General features: G+C 38.9%; 1 protein-coding gene across 2 annotated transcripts in view; it reads left to right on the top strand.

The window, feature by feature from the left end:
* NOTCH2 (notch receptor 2) overlaps window positions 1-23,188 on the top strand; it is a 150,299-nt gene that overhangs the window by 59,741 nt on the left and 67,370 nt on the right. For both annotated transcript variants that reach the window (XM_045544826.1, XM_045544827.1), the window contains exons 3-5: window positions 4,114-4,373; window positions 8,287-8,622; window positions 18,553-18,675. In XM_045544826.1, the coding sequence (XP_045400782.1) occupies window positions 4,114-4,373; window positions 8,287-8,622; window positions 18,553-18,675 (719 nt within the window). The remainder of the gene's footprint in view (window positions 1-4,113; window positions 4,374-8,286; window positions 8,623-18,552; window positions 18,676-23,188) is intronic.

Raw genomic sequence — 23,188 nt, forward strand, 5'->3', positions numbered from 1 at the left:
GCCTGTAGTGCCAGCTACTCAGGAGGCTGAGGCAGGAGGATTGCTTGAGCCCAGGAGTTTCAGGTTGCTGTGAGCTAGGCTGACGCCACGGCACTCTAGCCTGGGCAACAGAGCAAGGCTCTGTCTCAAAAATAAATAAATAAATAAAATAAAAGTTTTCTCACAAAGGACAAGTAAGAAGTAGATGGAAAAGAGAGAAATATCTCTGAAATTAGGCTATAATCATAGAGGGTTCGTTGTGAAGGAAGAAGAGTTTGGAAAAGGAAATGGGACTTAATGAAAAATGTAGGTTAAAAGAGACTTGTATATGTTTCAAGGTAAAAGTAAAGTACCATTGCTCTAGAACCTTTTAAATAAGAAATTAAGTCTGTATTACACCAACAGTAGGTCTAGTTCCACACAGAGAAAAGATGTGGTTCTGTACATGGGCTTTAGGAGAGCAAGTCTGTTGTACATCTTATCTAAGCAGTAGCTCACTTACAGGAAAACGCTAAATCCTTCCTTATGGTGAGTGGCCCAGAGGCCCCCCAGGATCCACATTCCAGTTACAGGTCTCATCTATTTTCTGCTGCTGTTTTTCTTACTGTCGTTGGTGTAGCCACAGAAGTAGGTCTCCGTGTCTCCTTGTTCCTTAAACATACCAGGGCTATTTCCTGTCTTAGGGCCTTTGACATTGCTGCTCCCTCTGTTTTGAACATTTTTCCCTTAGGTATATATCTTCATGGCTAGTCTCTCACCTCATTCAGGTCTCAACTCAAATGTTGCCTTTGCAGTGAGGCCTTCTCTAATTTTCCTATTTAAAGCTGAAATACCTCTTTTTACCCACTCCATACCCCTATCTTCAACTCTATCCCTTCCTGTTTTATTTTTCTTCATAGCACTTAATTCTATCTAATGTATATCTTTTACTTATTAATTTTATTTTTGTCTTCCCCTACTGGAGTTTAAACTCCATGAGTGTCAGGATTTTCCTAGTGCTAGAAAAATGCCTGGCACGACCGTTTGTTGCATGAGTAAATGAATATCATGAGTTTAATATTCTTTGTGGAAGCTCATCATTATTAATAAGCACATTGGTTGTTATTTATAGAATTAGGCTTCATATATTCTCTACTGAAAGGTTGGCAAACTTTTTCTGTAAAGTGCCAGAGAATAAATATTTTTGTAGGTCATATGGTTTCATTGCAACTACTCAGCTCTGTTGTTGTAGTGCAGTATAAGCCATAGAGAATCTGTAAATGAGTGAGCATGACTGTGTTCCAATAAGACTATTTATGGACACTGAAATTTGAATTTTACATAATTTTTAAATGTCACAAAATATTATTCTTTTTTTGATTTTTTTCCAGTCATTTAAAAATTTAACAACCATTCTTAGTTCACAGACCATACAAAAATAGGCAGTGGGCCAAATTAGATCCACAAGCTATTCTTTGCCAATCTCAACTTTTATTGGTTTCTTAAACATATCTTACTTGAAACTTATTTTTCCATGCTTGGTAGGGAGCAACAATGTGGATTAAACTATAGAAACAGATAATTCAGAAATAATTCTGTTTGGCTTCAGAAACTTTCATGTTTCGTTTTTGTTTTCCTGGGAACCTTATGTTTTCATTAAATACATTTGCATTCTCTTAGCAGATGCCACATGATAGTGTTAGGGGGGTGGGGTAATAGTCCAGGAGCAAAGCTGGGCAAAGCCCACCCAGGTTTAAAAGCTTGCCATTATTTACAAGGTGAATAATTCCCATATGGGAGAATCAAGAGTCATCAACCAGGCCTAATGCCCAGAAGACTGTCACTGTGAATGAGAATTGTGTTACAGTTTTTAACATCATTTGTAACACATTTCTTAAATAAGCTACAAATGCTTTTAATAATATATCTCAGGGTTAATTTTAGCTATGCCACATTGGTACTTTTTGCTCCTCTACATTAAAAAAAAACTATTATCAAATTGGGCTGGGATTTTGATAAGGCATCAGATTTTCCTCAGTAAGCACAGAGAGAAAAAAAATGTTTTTTGCTTGCAAAACTTTTTAACATTTATAAGGTTTTTCACATACTTGATTTTGTTCAATTCTCATAGCAATCCCATGATTGTAGGTAGCCCTCTTAACTATTTAAAATGAGAGAGTATGGATAGTCAATGAGGATATATAACATGTCCAAGGTCACAGCACCAGCTGACCTTCTGAGGTACAAACCCCTCACTGTTACCTTCAGCCAGTCATTAGTTTCAGTGCTGCGAATGCTTCGTTGCATCTTGGTCTTTGGTTTCACCTACTCATGGAGATGCTCAGAGCCCCAGCTACTCCTAGCTCTGCCCCATTTACCTTATACAGCTCTGGGAAGGGGTAAGGAGGGTGTGTCCATTTGCATCACTACCACTGTAGCTATTCACCAGCTCTGTTTTCTCCTCCAGATGTTTTAGCTACTGCACAATTCTGGGCATGTTCTGTCTTAGTACCGTAATATCTGGCCTTCCTTCTCTTCTCAATAATGATGACCCCTGAAGAACTCACTTTGCCAACCAGTGGCTAATGAAAGGTTTTGGATATGATTGGCAAAGACAGAAAGTAGTCAAACATGACCCCAGTGCTTCAGGTTGAGCGATTAGGAGAATCAGGACACCAAGGATTGGGCATAGGAAGACATGTGATAGGAGCCTGTCTCGAGGGGGGAAGATTTAGAGTTTGGTTTAAACATGTTATCATTGAGATAATGGTGGAACAGCCTTCTAGATTTAGTTTTCTATCCCCCCAAAAGTAAAGTGAAGGAATAAGTTGAACCAAATATCTGGGGCACTACCCAAATATCAAAATTTATAGTTAGAGTCAAAGTCTTTGTGTTCTTTTTTTTTTTTTTTTTCCTGAGACAGAGTCTCACTATGTTGCCTAGGCTGAAGTGCAGTGATATGATCATAGCTCACTGCAACCTCAAACTCCTGGGCTCAGTGATCCTCCTGCCCCCTGCTGCCTGACTAACTGGGGCTAGAGGCATGCACCACCACACCTGGATAATTTTTTTAATTTTTTGTCTCACCATGTTGCCCACGCTGGTCTCAAACTCTCCACCCCAAGCAGTCCCCCCACTCTGACCTCCCAAAGTGCTGGGAACACAGATGTGAGCCACTGCACCCAACCCCCTCTGTGTTCCTTTTAAATGGTTTTTAGAGGTGCCGTTTAAACAACCTCTTCATTATGAAAATGGAGACTTCCCATGTCTTTTTGATATTGTTAAGAGAAAATTGTCATAAATATTATACATAATTTGAGATAGTTGTGCATCTTATGAATCACAGGGTGGCATATAAAAAGATTCCTCAATACCCCAGATGTTATAGAATGTTATTCTTAAATTGTGTCCTTCCTTCACTTTGGTGTTTATATGGTATCTTAGATATTTTATGTTATCTTATGCCTTTTTATTTGGTTAAAAAAACTATTTGCTCCTTATATATTAACAAATTTTTAAATGCCACTGTGAACCCTTCTCCATTCTTGTACCTCCTCCCCTTTCTTTGTTCAGTCTTTGTTACCCGAGTATAACTCAGAAAGTTAGGTATAGGCTAATTGATGTTTTAGTAGAAACAAGAGAAAGAAGAACTTACATTTCTCAATGCTTAATTGAGAAAAAGCACATGATATCTTATATATTTTAAATTGGGGTGAATAAAAGAGTCACATTTGTGCATTATCATGTGAACATCTTAATCCTATCAAATGGCTTAGTTAAAATGAAAAAGTAAATGAATCTAAGCAGACACGTATGGACAGCGCTCTACAAAGAGGTGCTGTTACACCAGCCCAGCTGATACCTACATGAAAAAAGCTATAGTATATTTTGCCTTGAATAAGGGTCAAGCCAACTGGCTATGGTAGACCCTGCTGGATCATCCACCTGGTGTTCTGTCACCTGCCAGGACTCAGAAGGACATGCGAGTATGTGGTTGAGTTCATTAAGCACTCCTCCCTCTCATAAAGTAAAGCAGTTTTAGGTCTCTTGATTCACAATCTAGTGTTTTCTTGAATGGACTGTATTGTCTTACTGTAAGTGTTTGGACTTAAAAGAAGTCAGGTGTTTTCATGGACTCCTCTTGTTTCCATACAGATGTCCAGAGGGCTTCTTGGGAGAGTACTGTCAACATCGAGACCCCTGTAAGAAGAACCGCTGCCAGAATGGTGGGACCTGTGTGGCCCAGGCCATGTTGGGAAAAGCCACATGCCGATGTGCCCCAGGGTTTACAGGAGAGGACTGCCAGTATTCAACCTCTCACCCCTGCTTTGTGTCTCTCCCCTGCCTGAATGGAGGCACCTGCCATATGCTCAGCCGGGATACCTATGAATGTGCCTGCCAAGTTGGTTTTACAGGTAACAAATGGGACTCAAACCTATACTTCCTACTTTCAGCAGGTACCTTTATTTAGCATCTTTTAGATCTTGGTGTCTGGCTCTTAAGGGCTCCCTGACTCTGGTGTACATTTAACATTATGATAAGGAACTGGAATGTTCCAGACAACTGTCCGTAACTTCGTTTTGAGAGTTTAAGGAGTGAAGAAGGAGAAAGAGAAAGGGCCAGATATTTAGAAGTATTTGACTGCTTAAAGTATATATGTCAGAATTGGGGATCAGAATTGCTTCACTAAAAGAAATACACTATCACCAGAAGAAAAGCTGCTGATGCTATTGATTACCCACTTCCTAGACGTTTAGGGCACTGGCTTTTCTGGCTTTCTGAACTCTAATTGTTCCTTTTCTTCTCCATTGCCTTGTCCTTAGCCATTAAATTTTTGTGTTCCCTTGAGCACTGTTTTGAGCCCTCTTTTGAGCCATACCCCAGCTCTCCGTAGGGAATCTCACTGTCTTCCGTTGCCTCCTCTTCTTCTGTCTTCCTCAGTTGCTGATGACTCATGTAGTCATCCCTTTAGCTCCAACCCCACTCTGACATTCAGGCTTATGTTTCTAACTGTCTGTTGCACATTCTTTTTGGAAATTTTACAGGTGCCTCCAACTCAACATGTTGATAGAAATAAGTATCACCAATGTACACTGCAAATACCCAAACTAGAAACACCCTCTCCCTTGTCCTTACCTCACTTAAACTCAAGTCACCCAACCTAACCTCTGAATTACCTCTCACCTGTCTTCTGTCCACTTTGTCTGCTACTCTATAGTTGAGGGCCATGTTAATTCTCACCTGGACTCTTAGAGTAGTTTCCAAATGGGTTTTCTTGCATTTATTCTCTCCCCATCTCATTCAGCCATCATATTGCAACACCTTTAATTACAATTGCCTATCTTCTAACAAACTCACCTGCTTATAATGTCTAATGATTTTTTATCATCTATAGAATAAACTGCAAATTCACACAGGGATGGGGAACATGCGGCCTTCTGGATCCTTGAGTATGGCCTTTTGACTGAATCCAGACTTCACAGAATAAATCCCTTTACCTTATGTGCGGTAGAGGGGCCACACTTGGCAATCTGGAGGGTCACATTTGGCCTTGATCCTGTAGGTTCCTCACCCCTGAATGCTTATATCTTTTGTAGGCTGACTTCCCTACAAGCAATCTGTGTCCAGTCACACCAAATTCTCATCATCTCCTGAAAAATGTCATACTTGTTATTGCCTCCATGCACTTGCATACCCTTTTGCCTGGAATGCCCTTTTCTACAGTGATTGCCCAGTGTTATTTAAAACTGTGTTAGGCCAGGCGCGGTGGCTCACGCCTGTAATCCTAGCACTCTAGGAGGCCAAGGCGGAAGGATCACTTGAGATGAGGAGATCAAGACCAGCCTAAGCAAGAGTGAGACCCCATCTCTACTAAAAATAGAAAAAATTAGCCAGACAATTTAAAATAGAAACAAAAAATTAGCCAGGTGTGGTGGTGAGTACCTGTAGTCCTAGCTACTCGGGAGGCTGAGGCAGGAGGATCTCTTGAGCCCAGGAGTTTGAGGTTGCTGTGAGCTAGGCTGATGCCACAGCACTCTAGCCCAAAGCAAGAGTGAGACTCTGTCAAAAAAAATAAATAAAAAGAAAAAAAAAATAAATAAATAAATAAAATTTTGTGGGTCTTAGTGACCATTTTATGATTCCTTTAGGCAGTTTGTCTCTAAGTTTCTATTATTTTTATATGTCACATTTTATTACAATTTTATACATAATCGTTCTTTAGAAGTGAGCCTAGGTTTTATTCAAAGGAAACCATATGTGTTTATTAAATTAGAGGAGAAAAGGAAAAACATAAAACATTCTTTTTTTTTTCCCCTGCTTTTAGCACTCAATCAATGGTTCTGTAAATCTACTAAGCAAAAAATGAAAAATCTACTCAGAAAACTAGATTGGATCAGTTAGTTTGGAATACTTGTTCTGCAAATGTTTCCTCGAAAGATGTTGGTGGGGGTAGAGCATGGTTAGGATGATCCATTATCTCCATCATGACTATGCTAGTATTGATGATGTAAGTCACTGAAGAGATTTGATGGTTACAAGAGTAATTTCTTCATGATTGTCAATTTTGAGTTGTTTTACTACCATAAGGCAAAAGAAAGGGCATACCCATTTAAAACATTTTAACCCCAACTAGTGGAAATGACAATAATGCCTTCTTCATAATTAAAATGTCGCTCTGAAGTGGTCCCCAAATGAAAAGTTCTTCCTTTGCCATTAAAAGGATCTTGGTGTTCTCCAGGGTTCTGACCATCTTTCTACATCTGCTACTTTTGTCTATCACTTTAGGAATCTCCACAGATCAAGTTAATCTTTTTGGTTTTTGTGATAGTCCCATACCTCATCTAGTCAGACCTTGTTACCTCATCTCCACTCATAGATGAAGAAGCAGAGGCAGCAAGTTAGTGCCTGTATATAATATAAAAGGGAAACCAAGTTCAGGGACCTTTCTGTTTCAGCTGTGGGCAAACACTCCGATACCCATGTTGGCAGAAGTAAGCATTTGTATCTCTTCTCTGCTGTAAGGAAATACCTCTTAGTGGAAAAAATAGGAAGAAAAATAGGAGTTCCTTCATTTTCTCTCTGTTTGGCACCCTAAGATACATGTGCTATGCCCATATTTGCATTGCTCCTTTCCCCTTTGATTGACATTTCCTGATAGGCAAAGAACATTGCTATGTGCTCACGTACCACCCTTGTCCTCTGCTAGAAAACCTGTCATGTCCCTCAGTTGCTCTTCTATTAGGGGGAGGGGTGTCAGAGATTTGGATCTTTTCCTAGACCACCAGTTGGAGTATTAATAAATTCAGGCAGCTTTCATCTCTTTAGTTTAAAAACTAAAAGACTTGGGCTAATGAGAACAAAAAGCCACATGAATACCAAACTTACTAGTTCCATGAACATATTTTTTCTCTCTCTTTCTGCCTCAAAGAATCTGCTTTGCTTCCCTTGGAGTCATGCCTTAGGATTCAACATGTCAGAGTCTTCCTGCTATTGCTGGTACTTTCCGACCTGACAGAATCCACAGAATTACCTTTCTAGACTTCTGTTCTCATGAAAGCTTCTATTTCTTTTGATACATAGGGAGCCTTCATCATCTTCAGACACATTTAAGCAATATTTATAATAAGACAACAATTAATAAAATGTTTCCCAGAATGTGTTTGCGTTGTATTTAAAGGAAATAAAGTAGTATTGGCCTGTTTCTATCACCAATGGGTCTATTTAGTAACTAAATAGCAATACGTTTTATTCATTCAATAAACATGATATTAAAGCATCCTAGGGACCTAACCCCTGCCAGGATGGCAGGTGGTATAATAGAAGTAAATAGCAAGCTGTGTGTGTGTGTGTGCATGTAGGGGGTGGCATAAAGAGTGACTGACTTTACAAAGGTCGTGACTTTTGAGCAGAGTTGTCAAGATAAGTGAGAGTTTGCTAGGTCAACAGAAAGGAAGATGGCATTTCAAACAGAGGAGCAGCATGTGCAAAGATTATGAAGATGTTGAGAGAGTAGATGGATCCAGACCCTCATTTGCCACAGGGTCTGATAGAATCCTGCAGGACTGGACCTCATGTGACTAACCTACAGTTCACTCTGTGTGCTCCATCCACTGAGTCTTTGTGTCTCGAATGAGGGTCTTGGAGAGTGCCCTGTGTCCGATGGTCTTGAAGTGACTCTGGTTTGGCCTTCTGTGAAGTTCAGAGTTTAGAAATTCTCCATGCAAGAGCTCCCTAATGTCACCCATTTCATGGGGAAATGGAGGTGTCGAGGATGGGGCTGGCTCCTATTTCTGTGACCAGTACTGAGTTCTGTTATCCTTCCTTTAGGTAAGCTGTGCCAATGGACTGATGCCTGCCTGTCTCATCCCTGTGCAAATGGAAGTACCTGCACCACTGTGGCCAACCAGTTCTCCTGTAGATGCCTTGCGGGCTTCACAGGGCAGAAGTGTGAGACTGATGTCAATGAATGTGACATTCCAGGACGCTGCCAGCATGGTGGCACCTGCCTCAACCTGCCTGGTTCCTACCAGTGTCAGTGCCCCCAGGGCTTCACAGGTCAGCATTGTGACAGCGTCTATGTACCGTGTGCACCCTCCCCCTGTGTCAACGGAGGCACCTGCCGGCAGACTGGTGATTTCACTTTTGAGTGCAACTGTCTTCCAGGTAAGGAGCTCCCTAGTGTCCTGGGATTGGGGGACAAATCCCTAGCACAGGGGGAAGGTGGAAAGTGTGGCTCAAATGCTCTTTTACGAAGCTTCCTAAAGCAGAGAAAAAGGGAAGTGAGAAATTTGTGTGGGGTGGGTTGCTGGTGAGGGAGGAGTTTTATGGGCCCACTGTGGTCCATAAACTGAGCAGGGGATAATTTAACATGTCAGGGTTTATGATGATGAGTGGCTAGAAAATTGTTTATTGTCCCTTTTGGAGGCACAGTGAGAAATAAGAGGAACAGAGCTCTGGGAAAGGGGCAGGCAAATCTGAAATGGAAAAGAACACATTTTCCAATCTGAAATTGGAAAATACGTGTGTGTGATTAATAAAGTACTTTTAACTAAATTGATACTAAAAATAGGTAATCAGCTTTCCTATATGCTTTTGCCTCTCATGGAGTAATTCATTGTTTTCTTATCCACCTAAGTGCACCCACCTGCCCTTTCATGATTTTCCCTGGGCTACAGAGGCTTCAGAACCCTCTCCCAAGTACCCTCTGTGACTTTGGGGTATCCCTGCCCTAACTTGAAGCTGGAGAATTTTGAAACTGAGGAGAAGGTCCTCTGTGGGTCAATGAGCACTTTTGATGAAATGATGTATGAGAAACTATGTGTGACACAATACTTTGTCACACTTTTCACTGCCATGAGTCCCCCAGAGCACACATACAACCCCAAGATAGAAGCAAAAAGACGACCAGTGTCTGGGAACCTGAGGCCTGGTGTTCCGTAGAGAGGGAGAAAGGAGCAAGCCTGGCCAATTCACTTAACTCCTTATAAAAATGATGAGGAGGCTGAAAACCAAGAATTTTGATTGGGAACAGAACATAAGCAGCTGGAGCAGATGAATTACTAAGCAACAAAGATTCTGTGTTTATACAAATATCCTTAGTACAAAAACAAAAGAAGGAAAACTGTAGGGGGGAATAATGTGCTAAGTTAACAGAATTGCCTCAAAAAGAAGTTGTTCTAGCTACTCTTTCAGAGTGGAGATCTTAGATTCTGGTGTTGTCAATATAGTTCACATATAATGGGATTGTGTGTTTTATCTTTTGGGGATTAAAGGTCATATGTTGGTCCTCAGTATAAAACCACCAAATTCATTCAGTAAAAATTTATTGACTGTCTGCTATGTTCTAGACACAGTGCTGTGTGCTTAGGATGCAGCAATACATGACACTGCCACATAATCAAAATGAAAGCTTGATATCGTTTAACAAGTTACAAGAACAAGCTATTTAATTGTATTTTAGTTTCTCTTTTAATAAAGAATAGAAAACGCTATTATTCTTGATATTAAAGAAATGTTTATTAACTTGATATTACTATAATCCACATTATCTTATAGAAGAAATAACTAAAATGTAGATTTCTTTATCCCTGTATTTGTTTGCATTTTAAGGATTAAAGATAGAAAATAGAAATGTAAACAATTTAATATTGCAAATATTTTAGCAGTCTAATATTCTGATAGTCTAATTGGCTAGTATTTAAGGTTAGTGTGATTTATTGTTAAAGGCTAAATAATTTTTCAGTTTTAAGAAAATTACTTTTAATAGTTGCCTGGAGTAAGAGGTTGATTTGGCAGCAAGATATTGACGGGAAGTTAGAGAAGTCAATAAAGGAAGTTTTTAGCTGGGAGAGAGTGATTATTCACTCCCATAGTCTCTGCATTGTTATCCATTAGCCACGATAAAAACCTTAGGGAATTCTGAGAGTGTGTCCAGGAAAGGATCTGTCAAACTGGAATAGTATCTCCTCCTTGAGAAAGGAAATAACCAGGGATTCCGCAGTCGAGAGGCTGCCAGGGCTAGTGGGATGGAGTAAGGAGATCTTGGCTGTCTCTTAGGCTCTGCTTATATTTTAAAGCAAGACAAATTTATTTATTCACTGATGGCATATGTGTGTGTGTGTGTGTGTGTATGTATGTATATATATGTGGATCAAGGTGAGGGGTGCAAGTGGGGAGAAGATTTGGCAAAGAGAAAACTAACATTTTTTATGAGTACTATGCCAGGTACTTCCCCACCCGTTAGCTCAATTACACAAAATCCTTGGGGATAGGTATTATTTTTCGAGTTTTCCCATGTGAAGTAACTGAAGTTTGGGGATGTTAAGTGATTTACCCAATGTTGCATAGCTGATACGTGGTTTGGCTGGGTCCTGAAACCCAGGCAGGTTAGAAAGCCTGTGCTTTGTGCATCTTACTGTACCATACTCATCTGCTTCTTAAAGGTGTGAAGACATATGAAACTTTTTGTGAAATGCTTTGAGCTGTTTGGGTTAAAAAATACATTCCACTATAAGAAAAGTGAGATACTCCTAATTATAATGAAATGGTATTTTTTACATATCTGTCTATATATCATTGTGCAGATATTTAAAAAGTTAAGTAGACTAGTTCTTGCCCTGCAGGGTCCCATGATCTAAAACAGATGACCAGCTTTGGACAAATGTATGGAAGGAAATTCAAAAAGAATTCATAACAATAAATGATGCAGTGATACTATGAATAAATATGTATTTAAACAATATGTGAGATTTTATGCTCATTGTTTTTATGTCCCAGGTGGATTTTGGAGAGTGTTCACTTTATTTCCATGTAGGGAAATAGTGCCTAGAGATGGTTTTCTTTAAAAAGCCCCTTTTCATAATGGTATGCCATCTCCTAGCCCCTCTTTCCATTGCTCCTCACACTTGTCAAGTGACTAAAATGTTAATTCAAGTGATAGTCACCACCTCAATGTAAATAGCACCCTTATTTGAAAAGAATTATTATTTTGGTTCTAAAAGTGGGGAAACCAAGTCAGCAGGAAGCAAAGTAGCATGTTCAAGTATTCTACAACTCCCAAACGGCTGCTTCCCACCACATTTCATGTCTTTGCACTTCTAATTGAGGCCTACCCTGACCACCCTATTTAAAATTATAACTGTTTCCCCAACCCCCTTAATTACTGACCCTGGTCTACTTTTTGTTTTCTTTTTCTGTAACTCCTATCTTCTTACTATATAATTTGTACTATGTACTTTACTTCATTATGTCTATTGTTTATTGTCTGTCTTTTCCAAATTCTACTGCCTCTTCTTCCCCTCTCCAGAATGAAAGATAACGATCTTTGTTTTTGTTTACTGATGTATCCCAAACACCTAAGAACAGTATCCAGTACATAATAGGCCCACAAATATTTATTGGCTGACTGGCTGTATGTGTCCAGTATTGTGTCAGAGCATTGAGGATATAACTTCGATCTTCTCATTTCTTCCTGGTGTCCTGCACCCTAGACTTAGTTTGGCTTCTCCTTTTGTCCTCATACACTAATACTGGAAGAGAAATTTTGGAATCTTTTTTAACACTGAGTCTGTGAATGCCATAGTGATTATATTTAAATGGTTAAGTTATAATTCTTTTTCTGCAAAGGGTACTGTAGTCACTGTGAGTGCATTTTAGTATTATTTTAGGACTCACGGGGAGGGAATTAAAACTGCAAAAATGACTCATCTTATGTGACATAGAAAGAAATTTTTCTCCACAGAGGGAGGAAAAAAAGCACTTTTTGAGAGAAAACTAATAGAATGAAATCAAGGAACTGCATTTCATTTTCTCTTTGGATCTGTAACTGTTAATATTCTAGACACTTTATGAGCTTTCATTGTGTAAAGTCTTTAGCAGAAGCTAAAGGAGGGGCACTCAGCCACAGTAATTTTAACTTAAAAACAAACTAGAGCATGAAAATAAATTACTGAATCACTGACTCCCAGTATTTTTGGGTTAGGGCCAACCAATGGGGAGGGAATGAGTTAGAATGGTCTTGTGTTTGTGGCTATTTTAATAAAGTAGCACCAGTAATCAGAAAACAGTGGGCTGTTTTGAATCTGCTGGCCATCCCTTGTGAGTTCACAGTTGGATTGGATAGTCCTTAATGTACTTTCCCTTTTTCTTTCTCTCCCACATCTCTTTATTCCTCTGTGATTTTTTTTTTAACTTCATAAAAAGCTATCTGATTTGTGCTCTCCAAAACATGAAGGTTTATCCTTTGTAAACCACCTCTACACTAAACAGGCTGATTATATGCAGTATCACTATAGCATTAAAATAAAGCTTAAACACACTTTGTGGCTTTTATGTCTACTCAGTTGTTGCTGAGCTTAAGAACTATTAGAAATAATTCCCTCTTGCATTTTCACACTCAGGGGCATGTGATGTTCTCTTGGGTATTATGCTAATCATATTTTGGCAGGTTTCTCTGGAGCAGATGCAGAAATGATTATACTACTTTCCAGGATGTGTTATTTTAGCTCCTTTGACTTTGGTCCCAAGTCCAGTTTTACCTGATTTTCCTGGAAGTGCTTACTGTTCTCTCATGCTTGGTGTTTTTGCCTATGCGACCTCCTCAACTTTTTATACCTTCTTCCCTTGTTTTATATAGAACTCATCCTTTATGGTTTGTCAAAGACACCCTATTTCACTAAAATGCCTTCTATATTCCCTGCCTCCATGTGGATTAGAGACCTTCTAAGGTCTTTTTTTTTTTCTTTTTTTTTTTTTTGAGACAGAGTCTCGCTTTGTTGCCTGGGCTAGAGTGAGTGCCGTGGCTTCAGCCTAGCTCACAGCAACCTCAAACTCCTGGGCTTAAGCGATCCTCCTGCCTCAACCTCCCGAGTAGCTGGGACTACAGGCATGCACCACCATGCCCGGCTAATTTTTTTTCTATATATATTTTAGTTGGCCAGATAATTTCTTTCTATTTTTAGTAGAGATGGGGTCTCGCTCTTGCTCAGGCTGGTCTCGAACTCCTGAGCTCAAACGATCCGCCCGCCTCAGCCTCCCAGAGTGCTAGGATTATAGGCGTGAGCCACTGCGCCCGGCCTGAGACCTTCTAAGGTCTTTTAGCATCTGCATACCTCTAGCACAGCACTTATCAAATTGTTTATCTGTTCATCTTTTCAAGTAGACATTCTAGTTTTAACTTTTCCCTGTTGCACCCAAGATAGTGCCTGGCACAAAATTGAGCCTTAATGAATATTTGACAAATGAATGAATTGAACATGATAAACAGAAGAAAATTCCTATATTCTACAATTTTTTTAATGTACTTAAATTATTTTTTGACTCCCCATCATCATTTCTTTGGCTTTTTTTGGTGATAAAGTTAGAAGAAAAGTGGAGATCACTGGGGACATATCAGGGGAGGCAGGTGGGAACAGCAAGCCCGAGTAGGTGAGGGGCAGCGACACGGGGGCAGCCATAGGGGGCAGTGAGCTAGCCTGGGCCCATCAAAGGATGGAAGGTGGTACCAAGAAAACCAGCGGAGGCAAGCACAGGACAGGCATTCTTGTATTCTCACACTCAGGACCATGTAACATTTTGTTGAGGGTTATACTACTTGTGTTTTGAAAGGTTTGCTTTTATGACAGACTCTTTCCAAAAAAAAAAAGTAGCTTTGTATCTTTTCACCGTTGTCCAGTTCCCTGTTTTTTCCTCACTCTTTCATCCCCTGTTCACAGAAGCTTTTCCTGAGGACTTTCAGCCTGGCCTGAGAGAAGCCTGGTTGTGTCATCTCATCTTCCTTTCTGCTCTCTTCTTGCTCCTCTCCACTGAGCCTGCCCATCAGGGTCTGAAATGGAAAGACAGGGGACTCTCTTGAGCCGTGCTTTCCTCTGTGTGGGATGACAGTGACTCTTTTCTGCTCCCCACCCTCGTTGCCATCATTAATCAGATAATTGGCCTGTGGTTTTATAACAGCACAGTCTTAAAATTTTTCTACTAAGTTTAATTTCTCTCCTATTGGCCTTTTAAGGACGTGAATTGGCTGTAGGCAGCAGGCTCCTTTTAGTATGGCATGTGAGCCTCTCCGTGAACCTGCTACACCCATCCCACCCAAGGGTCTGCAGACTTGTGTGTTTCCCTTTCCCCTAAAAACTTAACATGTATTTTTACGGAGTGACTGCACTGTAACTTATTCAGGTAGCCCTTTCCCCCGGTTTGGGTAGACTGTTTCTTGTAAGAGTTTGGTAGTTCTTTCCAAAAAGAATTCTGTATCTCTATTTTTAAAGCATAAATCCTGTCTTAACTTTGGAGAACTGATTTGGCTTGAGTTTTCTCAGACTGGGGAACTTTTGACCTAAGGTCGGTTTTTCACATTGTTGAAAGGAAACTCTGAGTTCCAGAAAACATACTGACTGACACTGGGTAAAGTTTCTGATTCAGCACTGATTCTTAACCTGCTAGCCATGTAATCTTGGGTAAGTCAGCCGTGTGGCCCTCAACTTCCTCATCTGTAACTTAAGAGAGTTCGAGTAGACAATCTCTAAGGGATGTTCTAGTACCATTGATATGTAATAATATTAGCTAATAGGTGTAAGGCACTATTTTAAGTGCTTTCCCCCTCTTATAATAGCTTTATTGAGATTTAATTTATATACTGTGCAATTTGATCTTTTAAAGTATACAATTCAATGGATTTCAGTATGTTCATAGATATGTGTAACCATCACCAAAATCAATTTTAGAATATTTTTTTTACTCCAGAAGAAACCTTGTACCCATTATCAGTTATTCCCCATTCCTTCTAACTCCCTCCCAGCCCTAGGCAACTAATCTACTTTCTGTCTCTATTTGCCTATTCTGGGCATTTCATATAAATGGAAATATACAATGTGCATTGTGACTGGTTTCTTTCACTTAGCATAATGTTTTCAAAGTCCATCCATCTTGTAGCACATTATCAGTAGTTCATTTTTCATGGCTGAATGATATTCCATTGTATGGATTTATCACATTTTATTTATCCATTAATCAGTTGATTGGCATTTGGGCTGCTTCCACTTTAGGGGCATTATGAATAATGCTGTTGTGAACATTCTTGTAAAAGTTTTGTATGGATATATGTCTTCATTTTTCTTGGGTATATATGTAGGAGCAGAATTGCTGGGTCATATGGTAATGCTGTTTAACATTTTCAGGAACTGTTAGACTATATTCCAAACTGGGTACACTATTTTACATTCCAGCCAGCAGTGTGTGAGCATTCCAATTTCTCTACATCCTTGCTGACGCTTGTTATTATCTGTCTTTTTCATCATAGCCATCCTAATGGATAGGTATTGATATCTCCTTTTGGTTTTGATTTACATTTCCCTGATGGGTGATGATGTTGAGCATCTTTTCACATGCTTGTTGATCATTTGTGTGTCTTCTTTGCAAAGTATCTATTCAGATCCTTTACCCATTTTATAATTGAGTTATTTGGTTTTTTATCATTGAGCTGTAACAGTTCTTTATATATCCCACATACAAATCTCTAATCAGATAATATTATTTGCAAATATTTTCTCTCATTCTGTGGGCTGTCTTTTCACTTTCTTGGTGAATCCTTTAAAGCCCAAATTTTTAAATTTGATGAAGTCCAGTTTATCTGTTTTTTCTTTTGTTGCTTGTGCTTTTGGTCCTATGTAAGAAAGTTTTGTTTAGCCCAAGTTACAAAGATTTACTATGCTTTTTCCCCTAAGAGTTTTATAATTTTAGCTCTTACCTTTAGTTCTCTGATCCATTTTGAGTTAATTTTTGTGTACGAGAAGGGGGTCCATACAACTTCATTCTTTTGCAGATGGATATTTGGTTATCCCAGGACCATTTATTGAATTAAGTGCTATTTATATCTAACTCATTTAATCTTTACAATAACCCTTTGAGGGTAGGTACTGTTTATCCTCCAAGAAATTTTAAGTATCTTGTCTACTTTCACTCAGCTATTGCATGGTAAGGCTGAAAGTTGAGCCTAGGTAGTTTGGCCCCAGAGGCCATGCTTTTAACCAGAATTAACTCTTTTAGTTAGCTGCCTTCTTACCTATCTACCTAGGTAAGACAGGGAAGAACTACCTAAAAAACAGTCAATTAGTCATAAAAAGAAAATACTTTATTTCTTATCTGTTTTGATTATGCTTCTGCTTTCTTAATTTGTCTGTGAACAGATTTGCTGGTGAATTCAGTTAGTTGTAACACTGGCTAATATCAAGTCAGGGCCACAGTTTCTATTCCTTATAGCTTAGTTACAAGGGCTTTACTACCTCCCTGGTGCCTCAGTCAACCCTATTTAGTCTTAGTCACCAGAGAGATCAAGTTAAGGAGAGGGTGATTATCACCAGTTTTAGTACATCACCAGACCACACAAGTTCTAGCACTTGTGGGCCAGGAGCCCATTTCCTCCAACCATCTAAAACCATATCTTTAACTTTTCTAAAGAATGTCTTCATTAAGAGCACTAGAGTAGGAACACAGACCTCAGTCCTCATTCAGGGACTGCTACATGATAGATCTGTAGATTCAGCTTCACTTTCTTAATCATAATTAGGGATGGGCTTAAACAGTTCATCATTTTCTGGCTTATTAGTCAGTCCATTTGTATGACTTTTCACAAAATTAAACAGAAATATGAAATATGATAAATTTTTAAAAGTCCAAATGTATTTTCATAGTCTTTCTCAGGCTTATTCAGTGATTTATGCACTTGAATGAACAGAGTACCAAATACCTGGAAAAATATAATTTCCTTCAATTAAGCTTTTGATTATTTCTATCTTCCATAAATTGATTTCCTGGTAATTTTTTTGGCTACTTGGTTTATGCTCATTTACTTGACTGCCACTGTATTCAGAGAAACCAGCATGTTCCAATGTAGCAGAGCAGACACAGAATTCCAGGGTAACTGGTAAGGAGTGAATAAAAAGCAAGGTGTGAATGATGTCTGTCTCACTGACTAGATGGTAAATGCCATGGATGCAGGGACTCTGTCTCTTGTAATCACTGTTATGTCACCAATGCCTAGTGTAAGACCCAATAAATGTTTTGACTGAGCGAGAGGAATCTTAAGGGATATTTTGAGGAGGCCAAATACTTAATTGTACTATATTTCAAGTAGGAGAATGTTCACTGAATGTTGTCTTATCTTAAAGCTCGTAGTCTTCTAATTTATTTGCTCAGGGCTTTGGTATCCAGGAAAGAGAAAGGAAGTAGCCCAATATATAAATTACAGAGGACCACACTGTGAGCAGTTAGGGTGAAGTTTAAGGTGCTGGGTTCATTTTTAATAAAAGAAAAAAATCAAGAGGAGGGAAGCAATGCTATAAATTTAGAGAAGAGCATGAAGAATTTGAAGTGCTGGTAAGTTTAATTAGTAATAATGCTACCCCATTTTCAGCTAGCATTTAACATTTGTATAGCACTTTACTCATGATGTGGCATTTACAACAATCTAGAAAGGCAGGCTGGGCAAGTGGAATTAGCCTTGTTTTACAGATGAGGAAGCTGATTCAGAGTTTTAACTTACTGTGTATTAAATAGCTTATAGGTGGGGAGATTGGGACTTGACTTATATCTTCATATTTTAAGTTCAATATTTTTCCTGTGTCCCCCCAACACCATTGCCCACCTAGTTTGGAGGCCTCCTTGAGCAATCATCCCAAGAAAAAAAATAAAAGGAACTTAAATTTAATTAGGTAGTCTTTTTTCTGTTCTTCCCATTAGACTAGTATGGAGCTGGGGAAAATCTAATACCCCTGTTTTTTAGAACCAGTGAATGTCTGTCCCAATTAGACATTTATCTTTCCTGGGATTTTATTTCATGAAAACACTTTGAAGTACTTGTGGGGTAACTATGAAGGTGTGTCATTGGCATGAGTCACTTTGACTGCCTACCTATGCTTGAGGCCAGAGAAGACAGAGGATTGGGGGATTTTTCATGAGCTGAGTCCTGGGTTGAGCAGCTGCTGGCTGTTGAACTGAAATCATGAAGCAGGTCTGTTCTGACGACAATGTCCTGTGGGAGAAGGGCAAATCACTTCTTCTGTACGAGAATTCATCTTTCATCTTTTGTTTTTCTCTTACCAGGTTTTGAAGGAAGCACCTGTGAGCGGAATATTGATGACTGCCCTAACCACAAGTGTCAGAATGGAGGGGTTTGTGTGGATGGGGTCAATACTTACAACTGCCGCTGCCCACCTCAATGGACAGGTACATGCAGTTTTGTGCATCCACCAGAGTGGGGTGTGGATTGGTAACCAGAGGCAGACTGTTAATGAAGTCAGCACCTTTTACAAATTATCTTAGGGCTGGTCTGGAACTAGTGTGTGAACTGAGCGGAGTCTCCATGCTAGATCAATGGATATAATGCTAACCCCATATGTTCTCCTGTACTCACTAAAAGACATATTTTCACAGGTATTATTGGGCAGCTGCTCTGAACTCAGCACCTTACTAGTTCTTGTGGCAGATGTGAGAGAAGAGCATTACAATAGACCCTAAGCTGCTTATCTGGAAAAAACAGCATATTGCCTGTAACACAGTAGATGCTTAATATACTGAAATGCCAAAATAAATTGCACAGACCACAAGAGTTCAGAGCTTATTGTTTGTTCATGGACAGAAATCTATCCCACCATATTGTTGTGTCACATAACTAGGCAAAGAGTGAGGCAGGTACTTTTGATGATGGTATTTTTATGATATCCATCCTACATTTCTGTTTTTTCTTTCTTTTATCCCTTTTTGCACACAGGACAAAATTAGATTTTTCTGCCTCTGACATTAGAAGAGTAGTACTGCTTAATTTACAGCCTCTTATAAGTTTCCGACAGTGTCCTAGGAAGGTTTTTCACTTATTTTTGAAAGTTGAGTGATTTTATGTAGACATTTATTTCTAATTTCTCTTTATATCTGTTCATCTATCTACTGAAAGTAGAGACAATTAAGAACTGATTAAGGGACTAAGAACTGAGCCTTTTCGAGAGAAATTGATTGATTTAATGTGGAAACCCAAGAAGTAAGTTAATATTATAAGAAGAAACTACAGTCTAGTGATGGACTGTCTCCTGCAAGGAAGTCTTGATGTTGGATTGCAGCCATTACTACCTGATATTGTTTAGCCTCTCTGAATTGCTTTTCCTTATCTGTAGCATCTCATTACTTAGAGTACTCTTGAGAGCTATAGACTATGACTAGAAAAAAACAAAAAGGATTTAAAACTTCAGTTAACATGATTTCCTGGAAGGGCACACATTTCTGCTGTTAATCCTCAAACTGCCCTTTTTTATACTTTCCCACTGGGTTTCCCTAGAAATTGGACTTTCCCTAGAATTTCTTCATGATGTCTTGATCCTAGGACTTTACTCCTAAGCCTCTGTTCTTTCTGTCACATTCTTTCTTTCTCTAGATTTGCCATTTCTATGGTAGATTTTTCAGAGGCTATTTTTTAAACTTAGAAAATTACTGTGAAGTTAATTACATGAGAAATAATAACTGGAAAGATTTACATTTTTTTTTCTTTTTAATGGTCCTCACAGTATTGGGCAAGATGAGATACTTGTTAGGAACTTGACCCTGTTCTAATCTCTTGCTTGCCGTGTGGGAGAGTGACTCTGTATGGTCCCGAGGCTTCTGATGCCAATGAAGTTCAAACGGCATTGTAATTTCATTGCTGGTTTTTCTTTGATACCACACTTGGTTTCCTGCTTTGATATTAATTAGGAAGGTCTGCTCTTGGGGAGAACTTTCCCAGTGAAATGATACTTTACCCAAATTTCCTACCCCAGGAGGTTCAATAAATGCCTCTTTTCTATCAAAGTCTTTAAAAGATGTTTCTTTCTGTGTTTTGGGGGTGGCAGAGAATACGGATAAGTTTAATGTGGCAATTTTTATTTCTTTTGATCTGCTGTCTGTCTTTTAGAGTGATCCTCAGTTTTTGGTTTTCTACCACAGATTTCCTTCCTCTTTTTCAGTTTTTCATGCCAATTCTTTTTTGTTTTTTGGAGACTGAGTTTCTGTTGCCTGGGGCTGGAGTGTAGTGGCATCATCATAGCTCACTGCAACCTCAAATTTCCTGGGCTCAAGTGATCCTCCTACCTCAGCCTTCTCAGTAGCTGGGAATACAGGCAGGCTTCACCATGCCCAGCTAATTTTTCTATTTTTTTGTAGAACCAGGGTCTCGCTATGTTGTTCAGGCTGTTAATGCAAATTCTTTGATTTCCAATGACAAGCCTTGTTTTTTGCCCTGCCCACCATCAACAGGATAAAGTCCAGGTCTTTTCTCTGTTAGGTAAAGCCCCATATGGCCTCAGCCCTGTCTCCTTCCCTAGTCTTCTCGTGCATCCGACAGCACTTCACACTCTAGCAATAAGAACTGCTTCCAGTTCTCCTATAATTACTGTGTGTTGTTTTATATCCTGTGTCTCCGTTCATGCTCTTCCTTTTCTCTAGATTTCCCTTATCCGCTTTTCTCCCCCTTTTTAAACCATTTTTTGCCTGCCTGACGGAAATCAAGTGGTTACTTTTTTCAGGGTGCCTCCCCTGACCTCTCTCCAGGCTGAGCTAAGTGTTCTCCTCTGGACTCCCTTAGTAACAGCATGCATTCCTCTGTGATAACACTCACCACATTTATACTGACATTAGCATATGCTTGATGTGAAGGAGATACCAAGTTATGGGGTGGTGGAACTGTTGATGACAGCAGTTAACTAGCACTTCTTACAAACTTTTATTCTCAGTAGCATGTAGCTGGGCTGATTACCATCCCAGCCCCTAGCCCATTATGAAGAGAAGAACAGAAGAAAATTCTGTGTCATAGAGCTTCTATTTCTATTGATATTGGATCTATAAATTCAGATTAGTATTTTGTGCTTTATACAAATTGAGGAAATGAATGTGGCTGGGGTCTAGAAGCTAACTAACATTAGCACCCCAATACTGAGCTAATTACCATGTTTTATTTTATGTAGTCTTTGCAATAACTGTAATAGGGGTAGAATTTAGCAAATATCTTTTTTACCAATGATGACGCATATTCAAAAGGGTTAAATAATGTGCCCAAGGCACATAGTGGTTGGGTTAGGGTTTGGATCTAGGCTTGTTGAACTCCAAATATGTGCTTTTTTTCTCCATAGAGTTGATTCTATTAGTTGCCTTGTCTATTTTTTTAAGGACTTTGGGTCTTTCTAATGGATTGAAAATTCAATTTATAATTTTATTATTCTAAGATTTAGTGATTTACTCTTTGTGTTTTTCCTTTTTAAGAACCTGGCTGGTTAGTTTGAGGTTAGAAGTTAACATTACGGTGAATGTTTTATATTCAGTCTGGTGCTTTTGTCACTATGCCTAAGAGCTTTATTACAACTTTCTTCAGAATTCCTTTTACAATTTCCAGCTGTAGAGTTGAAGCATGAACTGTTTGGTCTGGCTTTTGAAAAAATAGAAAAAGGGTTGGAATAGGCTAGTAGAATAGGAAATAAATTTGCCAGTTATATGAAAAAGAATATGTGGGATTATATGTCTGAAAAAAAGCCGGGCATTAATTTTAAATAAATGGAGATTTGGGAATTTGCCATATTTTTAATGAGAAGAGCCTGATAGTTACGGTTTTGTTTTTATAAGTGCACATACATAAAAGGCTAGGTCTTATGTACCAAGTTCTGGCCTTAAGATGAGCAGAAATTTTTCCAGCTTTATTCATGGTTTGATTTGGGGTAAATATTTGGGGTAAATATCGGATTCCTTTTCTTAGAAGGGTTTATTTGCTTTTTAGGAAACTGTTACCTCTTACTTACTTCATTGGGGTATTGGGAGAATCAGTGATGTAATAAAAATCTTTTTGATCTTTTCATTTATTCAGAAAACAACTATCATGCTAAACATTCTAGATTCATGCTGTTCAGTATGGTGGTCATGAGTCACATGACTACTAAATATTAAACATCTGCTATGTGGCTGGTCTAAGTTGAGATGTGTTGTAACTGTATAATGCCTGATTTTGAAGACATAGTATAAAAAAAGTAAAATATCTTTTCAGTGATGTTTCAATATTGATTAGATGCTAAAATGATCATGTTTTGGATACATTGAGTTAAATAAAATATAATATTAAATTTAATTTCACCTGTTCCTTTTTACTTTTTTTTTAGTGACCACTGAAAAATTTAAAATTATATCTGTGACTCTTATTATATTTCTGTTGGACAGCATTACTCTGGATTCAAAGATGGTGTGTGTGGGTGTTACCATGCTGCTGCTAAGTGGGAGCATCCATACTGATCTTTGGAGGTAGAGGGATAGACTTGTAGCCATCCATAGGTGAGGCCTTACGTTGGCATCAGTGGAAGAAAGCCTGTTGGCCTTGTACTGGTGTGGTTCTCCATCACCTATGGGCAGAACTGTGTTGTAGTTTAATTCAGGCCTTTTTACCTGTGGTGGGTGTCTAAATAGAGTTTCTTTGTGCCTCCAAAAACTATCACTCTTTTGCACTAGCTTAAGCTCAGGTGGAAAAAAGAAATTGTTGTTAGAGAGTGAGAGTGGGCAGATGTTTTACTTCTTCATAGGAATCTTGCTATGGAGATAAATCTGAGTAACTAGATGTTCCTTCAGAACATAGAAGTATACCTAAGGGTTTGATGAAGACAGAGCACAAATGTCTCTATTATACTGTAGTTGGCCCCAAGCCATCTTATCAGAGAAGTTCTGCACTGGCAGATATCCATTT

Source organism: Lemur catta, chromosome 3 (genome assembly GCF_020740605.2).
Source record: "Lemur catta isolate mLemCat1 chromosome 3, mLemCat1.pri, whole genome shotgun sequence".
Taxonomy (NCBI): Eukaryota; Metazoa; Chordata; class Mammalia; order Primates; family Lemuridae; genus Lemur; species Lemur catta.